The 12,855-nt window shown below is 53.1% G+C and overlaps 1 protein-coding gene across 1 annotated transcript; it reads left to right on the top strand.

The window, feature by feature from the left end:
* Window positions 1–325: 325 nt before the first annotated feature.
* Window positions 326–12,680, top strand: C10H21orf58 (chromosome 10 C21orf58 homolog). Its single transcript, XM_077117521.1, has 6 exons — window positions 326–394; window positions 978–1,038; window positions 1,779–2,094; window positions 2,152–2,428; window positions 4,323–4,434; window positions 12,489–12,680. Exons 1-6 carry the CDS (start codon window positions 344–346, stop codon window positions 12,647–12,649), a joined length of 978 nt encoding a protein of 325 aa, XP_076973636.1. The 5' UTR covers window positions 326–343; the 3' UTR covers window positions 12,650–12,680.
* Window positions 12,681–12,855: the final 175 nt, after the last annotated feature.

Below are 12,855 nucleotides of genomic sequence, written 5' to 3'. Positions count from 1 at the left end.
TGGGGGACTGCCCAGTGACAAGGGACACTTTCACCTGCTCCGCCCCACCTTCGAGAAGGGATGGGGCTGCCTTTCTCCTGCCCCCCCTCTGCACACAAAGCCCTCTCCCTCCCCTCCTCCACCCCTCCGCGCCTACCCCAACATGTCCTGGCTTGTCTCTGGCTGCAGCTGCTGCCCACATGTGCTCTCCCAGTGAGTGGCCTGCCACACCCGGATCAGGTTTACAGATGACCCTGCCTGGTGACAAGGCCTGGCTGCTGGGCAACTGCCGAGGGGAGGGGAGGGGCCAGGGCAGGCAGCAGGGACCTTGCTTCTGGCCCAGGGCTCTGGGCAGCTTCTGGCCATGGCAGCTGCAGACCAGGTGACCCGCCTGGCGCTGAGGCTCCTGGAGCAGGTGAGGCCACGCCCAGGGACCCCTGTGGATGCAGCACCCTTAGGGAGGCAGCCCTGACCCCTGCAGCCCGAGCGTGGACCCCCGCCCCCATCCCTGCCCCAAGGGTCTGCGCAGCCCCGGAAACACTGCCCTGGGCCAGGGTCCCCTGCTGCCTTCCAAGCCCAAGTGGCCCGTGCAGCCCCCTGAGAGCGGCGAGCAGTAGGACACCTGGGGAGCCGGGGGTGACAGGGACACACAGCCGCCTTGTGTCAAGCCCTCGGTTGGCCTGGAGACAGCGTCACTCCCGGGCTGTGGTCAGGAGGAAGACGCGGGACCAGATGGCCATTGTCGGGCCTGGCATGCCCGGGACGCTGGCCCGTGTGTGCCGCTCCACCAGCATGTTAGGCTCCTACCCAGCACTGCCCTGGGCACACGGGAGCCGTCTCAGTTCCTCCTGCAGCTCACCTGGCAGGTGCCCCATGCCCGGCCAGGACTGACAATGCCAGGGGCAGCAGGAGGGGCAGGCAGGGCCAGGACAGGTGGGAGCAGCGCAGGGGCCAGGCAGGCTCCTGTCCACTGCAAACCGCCGCATTTCCTCCTGCAGAAACTGGAGCAAGAGCGTGCAGCTGTGGAATGGGACCTGTCTGGCCGGCACCTGGTGGCAGGTGAGAGCCTCTGGGCTACTGGGAGCCGGCACAGGCAGACGCGAGACCCCATGGACCAAAGGGAGGCTGGGCAGCCTGCCCACCCAGAAAGTCTTCACCTCCGTTAAATCGTCCTTACTCAGTTTCCTTTGCATTCCAAGTGAAAACTTTTGCTGCATTTTAAAACACTCCCATGCACACTCGTGCACTCATGCACACATAATGCACATGTACATACGTGCAAACAACACAAGCAAGTACCTGGGCAAGTGCCAGTCATGCCCAGGGATGGATGTGGGAAGGACTCAGGGCCCCGGCGCTGGCGTTCCCGAGGGAGCACCCCCCCGCGGCCCTGGCACCCCCGTCCTGGCTCAGCTGCGACACCAGAAGGGACCTGAGCCAGGGGCTGACCAGAAGCAGCCTCTCCTGAAAAGGCGCAGGCCTGGGACGTGGCTGCCTCAGCCAGGTGTCGTGTGGGACCTGCTGCTGGCCCGAGGGGGGACCTGAGTCACTCCTGCAGGGCGTGGCCTGGCGGAGGGACTTGGCACAAGGCCCTCAGCCCTTTCGAGGAGAGAGATGGTGCTCGTACAGAGCTCAGGCCCCCCCAAATGACCCCGGCGCCCGCCTGACCCATGGCAGGGGGCCCCGAGCCCCGTCCCCAGACGCAGACCCTCCTTCCTGGGACAGAGTCTCCTCGGCCACCTGGACAGGACAGGGACCCAGGCCGGGCGCAACAGCCGGACTGTATGCTTCCCTTCCAGGCAATGCGGATGGCGCCTGCGAAGCCCTGCGGGGCGCTCTGGAGAGACGGAAGGACCTTCTGCAAAGGCTCAGGGTGAGCCACGGGTCCCCGCTGCCGCTAGGGCACGCGCTGGCCCCCAGGCCCCTAGGCGCGGATGGCCCCTTCGGCAGGGCTCCAAAGGGCGGGGACTTCGGGTGGCGGGGGCAGCGCAGGCCAGCCGGGGCGTCCAGTCGCGCGGTCGGGTGGGGCCGGGCGCCTTCACAGCGGGCACCGCGAGGGGTGAAGGACACGGGGACGCGCCTGCCGCACCCGCCACGCCCGCTCCGTGGGGACGGGTTGGACCAGCGGGGCCCAAATGCCATGACTTAACGGAACCTGTTCCCTGCACCCAGCCCAGGGCCCCTGAGCTCTGCCCAGCCCCCTCCACCTGCGCTGGGCAATGGGTGGCAACTGTGCCGGCGCCCGCCCTCCCCGCGGCCCCGCCAGCCCCCCTTGGTGTTGCAGGAGCTGCGCGTCGCAGACGGGCTCCCCCCGGCACGGGCCTGGGGGGGAACAAGCAGCGACGCCCGCGGGCCGGCGCCGCCTCCAGAAGTTCCTCCAGTGACTGTCCACCCAGGCGCACCCCCGGCCCCGCTCGGCCCAGAGTCCCCCGGGGTCAGACTGCACTCGGTAAGAGGAGCCTCTGGAGCGTGGTTCAGGTCCCAGCCATGCCCGAAGCGCTGCTCTCCCTGACAGACACCCCCACACACGTCGGGGGCGCCTCACCTGCCCCTGAAGCACCTGCAGAGGCTCTGCCAGGACCTCAGGGCACCTGCCCAGGCCCAGGCCGGCCCTCCCCATGGCGCACTCACCCCCAGCCCTTTGCACTGGCACTGACACATCGGGCCCAAACCTGGCAGAAGGTGTGAGCTCTCCCGAGCTTTTCCCAAATGACTCCCTCTGAAAGGGCTCCATCAGCACCCACCTTGGATGGCGGACCACATCTCCATGGAAACAAGTTAATCAGAAAGAGCCCCCCCAGCAACACTGAGTCAGGGTTAAGGAACCCGGCTTTCCTGGGCTCCACCACCGTTTCTAACCAGCGCGTCCGTCGTAGTGGTCCCGGGTCCATGGGCCTCGGGACAAGCAGAGCGCGGCTGGACTGCAGGGTGGGGGACCCCGAGGCTGAACAGTGGGCAGGAGGCAGTCAGCTCATGCTCAGGTAGCTGGACAAGGAAAGGAGGGAACTGACCACTGAACAGCAGTTAGACACAAGTTCACTTGGGCAGCTCTGGACAGTTTGCCTGAGAGGGGACAACCTGCAGCCTAAGGGGAGGTGGGGTGAGGGAAACCACCCGAGGAGAGGAATGAAGTGGGGGGCTTACATGTCTAGGCAGAGTCACAGAGTCAGCACGGGGGGCGAGGGGGCTCTGGGTCAGAGAGCTCTGAGGAGCAGCAGCAGCTTGGGGTCTCACAACACCAGAGTTTTAGCCTATCTATGTCAAGCAGATATTGTGCAGTTTTGCGGGGTATGCAAAACAAGCTAAAATTGTTTATGTGGGCTATTTTTCTTTTGGTAAGGAAAGACTTTGTTTGAAAGGATTTTATGTGAAGGGGAAAGGGTCTGTTGCCATAGAGGGAGGGAGCTATTGAGGCATGGCAAATGCTCTGACCTTGAGGTCTGCAAGTGCCTCTTTTAGGCCATTTTTAAAGCAACTGGGTGTGGGAGACGTTGCGTCTGATGTTGGCAGGCTTCCTGAGCGAATGGTCCCAGGCTGCCATGAAGAAATTGACCACACAGCACCTTTGGCCAAGTGGAGAAGGTTCTGGAGGGGGGAGGGGGGAGCTCACGGGTGCCCGACAGGCTGGATCCGTGCCAGGAAGGCTGTGTCCTTTGGGGGGCCCTGGAAGATGGAATGGGGGGGTTGCCTTGGGGGATCTGTGGACCGCGGCTCCTGGGAGCCTCTTTTGCCAAGAGCAGCTGGCCGTCCTGGCTCAGGGCACGCCAGAGCCCTCTCTCCGGCCCTCACCTGCCACCCCTGGCCGAGGCCCGCTTCCCTGAGGCTGGGAAAGAAGAGACAAGTGGCAGGGTTTCCGTATATTACAATATTAAATTAGAAGGTCTTTCTGCCCTTCACCTCCTGGTGTGTGTCTGAAATCGTACCCATTTTAATTCAGAACAGAGGGCAGAGGCTATTTTCATGACAAGTGCCTTGAATGTGTCTATTAAAATAGACCCAATGAAACCGAGCAGTAGCTTAGCTTCCTAAAAACAGGAAATGTGGAAACGTGAAACATACCACGTCCCAACTGTTATTCAGACTCAAATACCTACCTGTTCAGCCACCTGTTCAATACCCAAGGTTGTAATTAATGGATAGATGGGTGGATAAGGCGGATGGATGAATGACTGGGTGAACAGGTGGTGGGTGGGTGTGGATTGGCAGATGGCTCGTTGGATGGGTGGGTGGGTGAGCGCATGAGTGTGTGTGTGGGGGTGGGTGGGAGGGAATGTGGGTGGGTGGATACCCTGGAGCTCTCTCCAATGGCAGATTCAGGTCATCACTCATCCGATTCATCCTAGGTCCTGCAGCCACCTGCCGCCATCCTCCAGCTGCTGCCTCAGCAGCCTCTCATCACTCAGGCTCCTTCTACCCAGGTCTTCCCGACTCAGAGAGCAGGAAGCATTAAGGAAGGTAAGTGTTCCATGTTCATATATATTATGAAGAGTTTATGAAATATTAAACTGAAAGAAAATATTTTTTTGTAAGCTGGACAGGCATCTTGGGTCAGCTTTTGGCTGACTGAACTGAAGCTATGTACCTACCAACATGAAAATTATTTTAAATTTCGTACATCCTTCTATGAAGGCCGTCTCTGAGGGAGAAAAGCCTCAGGGCAGGCAGAGGAAGAAGTGCTGCACCAGGAGTCAAATGAATTGGGCTGCAAAGCCAACTCCAGCACTTATTAGCTATACAAAAACTTTGGTTAAATTGCTTCTTCTTTTTAAATAAATTCTGAATGGCTTATTTCAAAAGCAGTGATATTGAGGAATGTGACATGGAAAGGCCGTGCATGTGTAAGGTGTGCAGGTGTGGTGTGGTGAGCTGTGCGCACCGGGCCCCATCCCTGCAGCGGGGTGGTAACAGACTCCCCCGCCCCGAGTGCCCCTGCCTCTTCTCTGTCCCTCCTTCCAGCTTCTGCAAGCAACTGCCCACCTGCTTCCCGTCACTATATATTCGTTGGCATTTTCTGGATTTGTATATAAATGGACCAATGCAGCCCATCTGTCAGGGTTCTGCAGAGAAACAGAACCAGCAGGATGTGTGTGCATAAACACCCATGGGTACATGTGCATGTGTGCACTGAGAGTGGCATTCAATTTTTGAGTCAGAATTCCTCAGACTGGGAGCTTAAGAAGTAGTGGAAGTCACAGTCCTGAGGCAGGATTCCTTCTGCTCTCTGGACCCTCTGTTAAAACCTCCACCTATCCCTGTTCTCGAGGGTCATTTTCACTTAGGCCCCCGATGGCAGGTGCCAATCCCATCTATGAAACACCTCCGCACCGAGGACGAGGTCATGGCGTGACCAAACTGGACACCTTAAGCCAGCCGCGTTGACACGTAAAGTGAAAAACACCGCATACCATGTGTTCCCCTTTTTGTCCCCATTCTTTCACTCAGTGCAGCGGTCGTAAGAGTCACCTCTGTGTGTCAGACCTTTGTTCCTTTTCATTATTGAGCAGTATTCCATCGTGGGCTGCCTCACACGTGTGCATCCACTCACCTGCTGTTGGCCACTTGGGTTGTTGGCCATTTGGGGCTGTTGCAAATAAAGTGGCTAACAATCGTTGCTGAACAAGTCCTGGTATGGACATGTTTTAAGTCCTCTTGGGCAAATATTTCAGAGCTCACTGGCTAGCTCACACGTCAGGGAGTGTTTTTAAGGAACTGCCAGTGGTTTTCCTCGACGGCTGCACCCTTTCACATCCGCACTAGCAACATGCGGGAGAGCCAGTTCCTAACGTCCTCACCAGCACTTGATAGGATCCATCGTTTAAGTTTTAGCCTTTCTAGTAGTGTGAGGTAGTTGTGACTTTAATTTGCACTTCCCTAATGTGCAGTGGCATTGAGGACCTAATGGCTAGGTCACCGAGGTTCTTGGTTCTGTCCCATGGGTGTGTCTGTCCCTGTGCTGGGGCCTGCTTACTTCCTGGAGCTCTGCATGTGGCACACGTCAGGCCTGTCGGGGCTGCACCCAGGTGTCGCCTGCACGTGAACCCAGGTGAGTGGCCCCTGAGCAGCCCCACCGCGCTCTCCTCCTCTTGTTTCAGCGTGTTCTTGGCCATTGTCAATTTTTCCAGAGGAAATTTAGTGCTGGTCTGTCAGGTTCCAAAAGCAAACCGAGCAAACTCTGTGTTTTGTGTGCATGTGCGTGTGCTTGAATTCCACATACGAAAAAAGTGGCATTCAGAGGCAGGGGTATAAAATGAAATATTTGATACGTAGCTAGCTACTTAGAAAAAGGAAAGTGGACCCTCTTACCCCACTCTGCACACCAAAACAAATTTCAGCTCAATTAAATATTTGAATGTGAAAATATTAAATCTTAACAGCACTACAGCAGCCACCTTGGAGACCCACCGCAGTGTGCGTTCTGTTTACCCCGCAGAGTCTTGGATCACTTCCTCCTTCGATGATGAAAGAACTGAAGACACTTTAGTTCTGATCTTCCTCTAATGACTTAGGTATTACTCCTCTCAGTATTCCACTTCTGTTTTGTTTTGAATGTCACAGTAACAGACTACTGTAATTTCAAAGAAGGTTTTATTTGGGTTTGCCTAACATGTCTATTGTATTATTTACTCACCATCTGTTCTCCTTCAGAACGTCCTTCTGAAATCACTTTTCATCATCTGGAAGTAAATATCTGACAAGTTCTTTTTTTATTTTATTATTGTGAAAAATAACATATAAACAAAAAAGCAATAAATTTCAAAGCACACCACAACAATTAGTTATAGAACAGATTTCAGAGTATGGGTTACAGTTCTACAACTTCAGTTTTCTCTTTGCTTGTCTAAGATACTGGAGACTGAAAGAAATATATAATGATTCATCAATCATATTCATTTGTTAAATCCTATCTTCTCTGTTATAACCCCACTTCTCCTTTGATCTTTCTCCCACTCTTCAGCGGAATTTGGGCTCTTCCCATTCTAACTTTTTCCAGTTAGAAAGGGCTGTCGATAATATGGGGTGGGGGATGGAAATAGCTGATGTTCTGGAGAGGCTGGCCCCTCTGGGTTTCAGGACTTATCCGGACCAGGGACCTATCTGGAGGTTGTAGGTTTCTGGAATGTTACCCTAGAGCATGGATTTGTAGAATGTCAGATAAAGCCCTAGGTGCTCTTTAGGGTTGGCAGGAATGGTTTTGGTTGGGGTTTGGCACACTGTGGTCATTAGCAATATATAGCCAAAGCTTGCATAAAAGCAACATCCGGAGTAGCCTCTCGACTCTATTTGAACTCTCAGCCACTGATATCTTATTAGTTACACTTCTTTCCCCCCTTTTGGTCAGGGTGGAATTGTTGATCCCATGGTGCCAGGTCTGGATTCATCCCTGGGAGTCATCTCCCACGTCACCAGGGAGACTTTCACCCCTGGATGTCATGTCCCACATAGGGGGGAGGACAATGATTTCTCTTGCAGTATTGGGCTTAGAGAGACTGAGGCCACATCTGAGCAACAGCAGAGGTCCTCCAGAAGTAACTCTTAGGCATGCCTATAGGTAGTCTAAGTGTCTCTGGTATATGCATAGGCTTTACAAGGGTAAGCCCCAGGATCAAGGGCATGGCCTATTGATTTGGAGTCCCTAATGTTTGACACAGTATCAGGAGTTTCCCTGGTGGTAAAGCCTAGTTGTTTCATATTTTTCCTCCCATCCCTCAAGGGACTCTCCCAGTACTTTTTAATGATCTGCTCAACATACTTGGGGGTGTCTCTGGGCATTACACTCTGTCCAGGGTTACAAGGCCTTCTTCCATTCCAGGCCCCTGTGTTTGAGTTGTTTAAATCATCCATCCAGATAGGTTGAGTTTGTGGTACAGAAAATTAGGTTTTGGACAAAATAAACCTTTAGGTGAAGTTCTAAAGTCCTCTTTACCCCTGTATTCTGATTTACCTCAGTCTTGACTCAGTCGGCTCCTTTCCTATCTCTAATTGAAGCCTGATCTCTTTTTCAGTTTCTTTAACAGTTGTTGTATGTGGCAATGCTGACTTCCAGAACTGCAGTGTCTTACGTGTCACACAGGTAGCCAAAGTTCCAGGGAAATACCAGATTATCATACATATCACAGCCTCTCAAAATCTAGAAATAACAATTAAAGCTCCGGACTAAATGTGACTGCTGTAAGAGATTACAATCTAAGCCCCTATTTTCTTGTAAGTGTTTTCTAAATGCGACCATGCAATATGTGCTCTTCTGTGTCTGGCTTACTTTGCATCGCATAATGTCCCACAGGTTCATTGACAAAGCCGCACATCTCACAGCTTTGTTCCCTTCTGTAGCAGCACTGTGTTCGATCATATGTGTACACTACAGTTTGCCATTCTACTACAAGCCCTTTTAGAACAGTTTCATGGGCCTTTTCCTCCAATAAGTGTTTGCTTTTCTGCAAATGTCTTTGTCTTTGTTCTTAGCAGTTTGCTGTATTTTCAAATAGTTATATCCTCTCAACACTCTTCAGTTATTATTCTATTTCTGACTTCCAATGTTGTGGTTGAGAAATCTGCTGTCGTTCTGCCTGCACTTCCCTTTCAGACAATCTGTGCTTTCTTTCTAACTATTAAGGTCTTCTCTTTGTTTAGAGGCTTTAAGTTTGAAAAAAATATGCCTAGGCACAGAGTTCTTTTTCTTTCTCCTGATCTGGATACAATATGCTTCCAGTGAGGTTGTTTCATTAGTTCAGAAAAATGTGCAGTTATTATCCCTTCAAATATTTCCTATCCTCCTTTCTGCCCTCTGGGACTTCAGTATGAGCTGTGTCAGTCTCTTTCTATACTCCAAGTCTCCTAACCTTATTTTCATGTTTTCCATTTTATTTTCTCTCTGATGTATTCTAGATAAACTCTTTTAATATACTTCCCAGCTCAGTCATTCTCTCTTCAACTATATCTCATTTACTATTCTATTCATGCAGTGAACTTTAAAAATGACAGCAACTATCTTATGTTTATTTCTAGAAGTCCCATTTTTTTTTTTTTTTTTTTTTTTAAAGGAAAGACAGAGAGAAGGAAGGAAGGATAGAAGGAAGGAAGGAAGGAAGAAAGGGAAACATCTTTAAACATTTTCTTGTTTTATTGTATTCTGTTTCTCCGTTTTTGTTACATGGGCTGGGGCCGGGAATCGAACCGAGGTCCTCCGGCATAGCAGGCAAGCACTTTGCCCGCTGAGCCACCGCGGCCCGCCAGAAGTCCCATTTTTAATTTTTCCTGTTCATCTGACTGTTTCTCATAATATGTTCATCTTTAAAATTGCTTCGCTTACTTCTTTAAGCATTTTGTACTAGCCATTCTGTGTTATACAGACCTTGGAAGCTGTTTCTGCTGGCTCTTACTCAGAGTGGCTTGTCTTCTCTTGTATTTGGTGATCTTGTGTGTGTGTGTGTGTGTGTGTGTGTAAAACAGAGGCAATGAGAGAGAGATCATGAATTTTTAAAGCTTTATTGGAAAATACATAAAGGAGAGTGCACTATCCTAAATGTGCAGCTTGACAAACCTTCACCAAGTGAAGATACCGCAAAGGGAAACGCAAATGGCTCACATTCCAGAAACCTCTCCCCTGGTGCCGCCTTCTGGTCACTAAAGCATAAGCACCGGCCTGACTTCCAACCCTAGCTTAGCTGACCTGATCTGGACGTCATGTGAATCAAACCCTACACCTTGCGCTTCTCGCCGCCGGCTTTTTGCATTCATTGCTATGGTTGCAGTATCTCTCCGCCTGAGCTCAGTCTTGTTACTGTGGAGCATTTGTATAGGTTTCCTGTTGCTGCTATGGAAACAGCAACTCTTAAAACTACACCAGCTGATTGTGTCACAGCCTGGAGGCCAGGAGGCCAAGATGGGCTGGCAGCGCCGTGCTCCTCCCAGGCCTGCGGGCTCTGAGCGGTGCCTTCTCTCTGCCCAGGGGCAGCCCTCTGTGCACCGTCACATCCTCTGCTACCCGTTCTGATCTCCTGCCTCCCTGTAAAAGGGCCCTCGTGACTTTAGTGGGCCCACTCAGCTCATCCAGGATGGTCCTTCCACCGCATGGTTCCTAGATCAATCCCACCTGCAAAGTCCCTTTTGCTATGTAATGCAGCCTGTTCACATTTTCTGGGTATTAGCACGCAAACGCCCTTGGGGCCATCATTCAGTTGATCATACCAGCCCCTGTGTTAATATGTGTCATGTCGTATTACAGCATGTCACTTGTTACAGCATATCCCGTTGTGTTACAGTGTATCCTGTTGTGTTACATAGTGTCACATCGTGTTACAGCGTGTCCCATCGTGTTACAGCGTGTCACGTAGTGTTTCAGCGTATCCCGTTGTGTTACAAACCCAGATTCCTTCCTGGGCATTTGGAATCTAAGCATTTGGGCCCTTTTCTGTTCAGGGCCACCCTGACCAGTGCTGATACAGACAAGGTCTTTTTCTCATCTTTTGGCAAATGTTCTGTGAGCATTTATCTAGGAGTGAAATTATTGGACCAGGAAATACTGCCAGTTTTCCAAAATGTTTGTACCCATTTACACTCCACAGAAGTGAATGAGAATTTCAGTTGACCCACATCAGTTCACCAATACTTGGTATTTTCTGAATACCAAGTATTTTTCTTGGTATTTTCTTGGTATTTTCATATCGGAAATAGCAGTCTGATTGGCATGTCATGGTATCGCTTTCTGGTTTTAATTTGCATTTCACTTTTCTATATATATTACTGGCCATTTGAACCTCCTTTTTTGGTGAAGTACCATTCAAGCATCTTGCTCATTTTCTTTTAAGTTGTCTGCATCTTATAGATTTGTAGAGATTCTTTATATATTCTAAATCTACATATTGCAAATATCATGTCCCATTTTCTAGTTTGCCCTTTCATTCTCTTCCTGGTGGTTTGGATGAACAGAATTTTTAATTTTACTGAAGTCCAATTTTTCAGATTTTTTACTTTGTCGTTAGTGATTTCTGTATCCTGTTTAAGAAATCTTCACTCAGCCAAGGGCACAGAGATGTTCTATGTCTTCTACAAGCTTCATCTGCCTTCCACAGTCACATTTCTGGGCCATAGGAATAGATTCGTGTGTGCTGTGGGGCGGGGTCAACCTTGATGTCTCCTGGCTGTGGAGGTCAGTTTGACCCAGCACACTTGTTGAAGAGACTATCACTTTCACAAATCAGGTGACAACATGCATGGGGCTGTTCCTGGACGCTCTGTTCTGTTCCGTGCTCTACCTGTGTAACTTTTCATGCTTCAGTTTATTCTTTGTGGATCCCATGGCCTGACTTGGAGGCTCCCCTATGAGTGGACTTGCTTTGCTGAGGGCAGGGAGGGGCCACCCCAGGACCTCTGGGCCTCCAGGGGCTGCTGCCCAGAGGGGCTGTCAGACTCAACTCCCCGCCGGCTTGCCCTCCCGGGGCCACTTTCCCCACGCGGCCTTGCTCCAGCAGCTGCGGCCCTGGGTGCCGCTGTCTGAGCCCCACCTCGGTCCATCCTACACTCCCTTCACCTTTGTTTAGGAGAGTGGTCCTAGGAGAGGGTGTCAAAGCTGCAGTTTCCAGGGTCCAGTTGCTGTGGGAAGTACCAAAGCACCTATCACCTTAGCAAACATTAGGAAACTACAGCAAACCTGAGGACCTCAAACCACAGAAAGCAAGTCTCTCAGTTCTGGAGGCCCCAAGTCTGAAGGCAGGTGTTGGCAGGGCTGCGCGGCCCCTCAGTGCTCTTGGGAAGAATGTGTTCCTACCCCCCCAGCTCCTGCTGCCCCTGCCCCCTCGCTGAGGTGAGAGTTTGAGGAATCAGAGCTGTGTGCCTTGGTAGCAGGAATGCAAATCAGAGCAGCCTCTGGGGTGGCAGCCGAGAGTACCAGCAGCTGTAGCTGCAAACTCAGTATTTAACAAGTACTTGAACAGCACAGCCCGTGCCTGGACAGCCCCCTTCCCCGAAAGCCCACTCCCCGGACAGCCCATTCCCCACTCACAGCCCCTCCCCCGACAGCCCACTCCCTGGACAGCCCACTCCCCATGCACAGCCCCCACCCCCGGACAGCATCCTCCACTGACAGCCCCCTCCCCCGGACAGCCCACTCCCCATGCACAACCCATTCCCCAGCACAGCCCCTCCTCCGGACAGCCCACTCCCCATGCACAGCCCCCACCCCCGGACAGCGTCCTCCACTGACAGCCCCCTCCCCCGGACAGCCCACTCCCCATGCACAGCCCATTCCCCAGCCCACTCCCCATGCACAGCCCATTCCCCAGCACAGCCCCTCCTCCGGACAGCCCACTCCCCACTCACAGCCCCTCCCCTAGACAGCCCATTCCACACTCACAGCCCCGCCCCACGCACAGCCCACTCCCCACTCAGCCCCATCCCCCAGATAGCCCACTCCCCACTCACAGCCCCCTCCCCACGAAGGACAGCCCATTCCCCACGCACAGCCCCGGCCCACGCACAGCCCTGGCCCACATGCCGCCTGGTCTCTCTCTCAGACGTGGTGGAGCTGCTGCTGCTGCAGAACGCACAGATGCACCAGATCCTGGCGCAGAGCCTGATGCTCAGAGCGCTCCCGGCCCCCTGCCCGCAACCCGGCCCACAGGTAGGTGCAGCAGCCCCGCACCCAGGGGGTTCTCCGGCTTGCAGAGGGGCCTAGAGGTCACACGGCAGGACCTGGGTGAGCTGCTTCGGGCCAGCACCAGACACGTGCGCCACCCTAAGCCCCTCCGACGCCCGCGGAGGGGGCCCACCCTCGGGGAGGCCCCGCACGGCTGCTTACGGCGCTGACTTGTGCCGAGATCCGCAGTGGGCGCCCCCACGAGCCAAGAGGTGCGTGCATCCGCGTCCCCCGCGCCGCCTCTG

The sequence above is a fragment of the Tamandua tetradactyla genome, chromosome 10, assembly GCF_023851605.1.
Source record: "Tamandua tetradactyla isolate mTamTet1 chromosome 10, mTamTet1.pri, whole genome shotgun sequence".
Lineage (NCBI taxonomy): Eukaryota > Metazoa > Chordata > Mammalia > Pilosa > Myrmecophagidae > Tamandua > Tamandua tetradactyla.
Note: the sequence above shows the minus strand (reverse complement) of the source record. Positions and strands in the feature narration are given on the sequence as shown.

Excerpts from the sequence above, each read along its gene's own strand:
- C10H21orf58 (XM_077117521.1), top strand. The coding sequence starts at position 344 with ATGGCAGCTGCAGACCAGGTGACCCGCCTGGCGCTGAGGCTCCTGGAG. Across the intron at positions 395-977 it reads CGCTGAGGCTCCTGGAGCAG|AAACTGGAGCAAGAGCGTGC; the intron begins GTGAGGCCACGC and ends TTCCTCCTGCAG. Across the intron at positions 1,039-1,778 it reads TGGCCGGCACCTGGTGGCAG|GCAATGCGGATGGCGCCTGC; the intron begins GTGAGAGCCTCT and ends CTTCCCTTCCAG.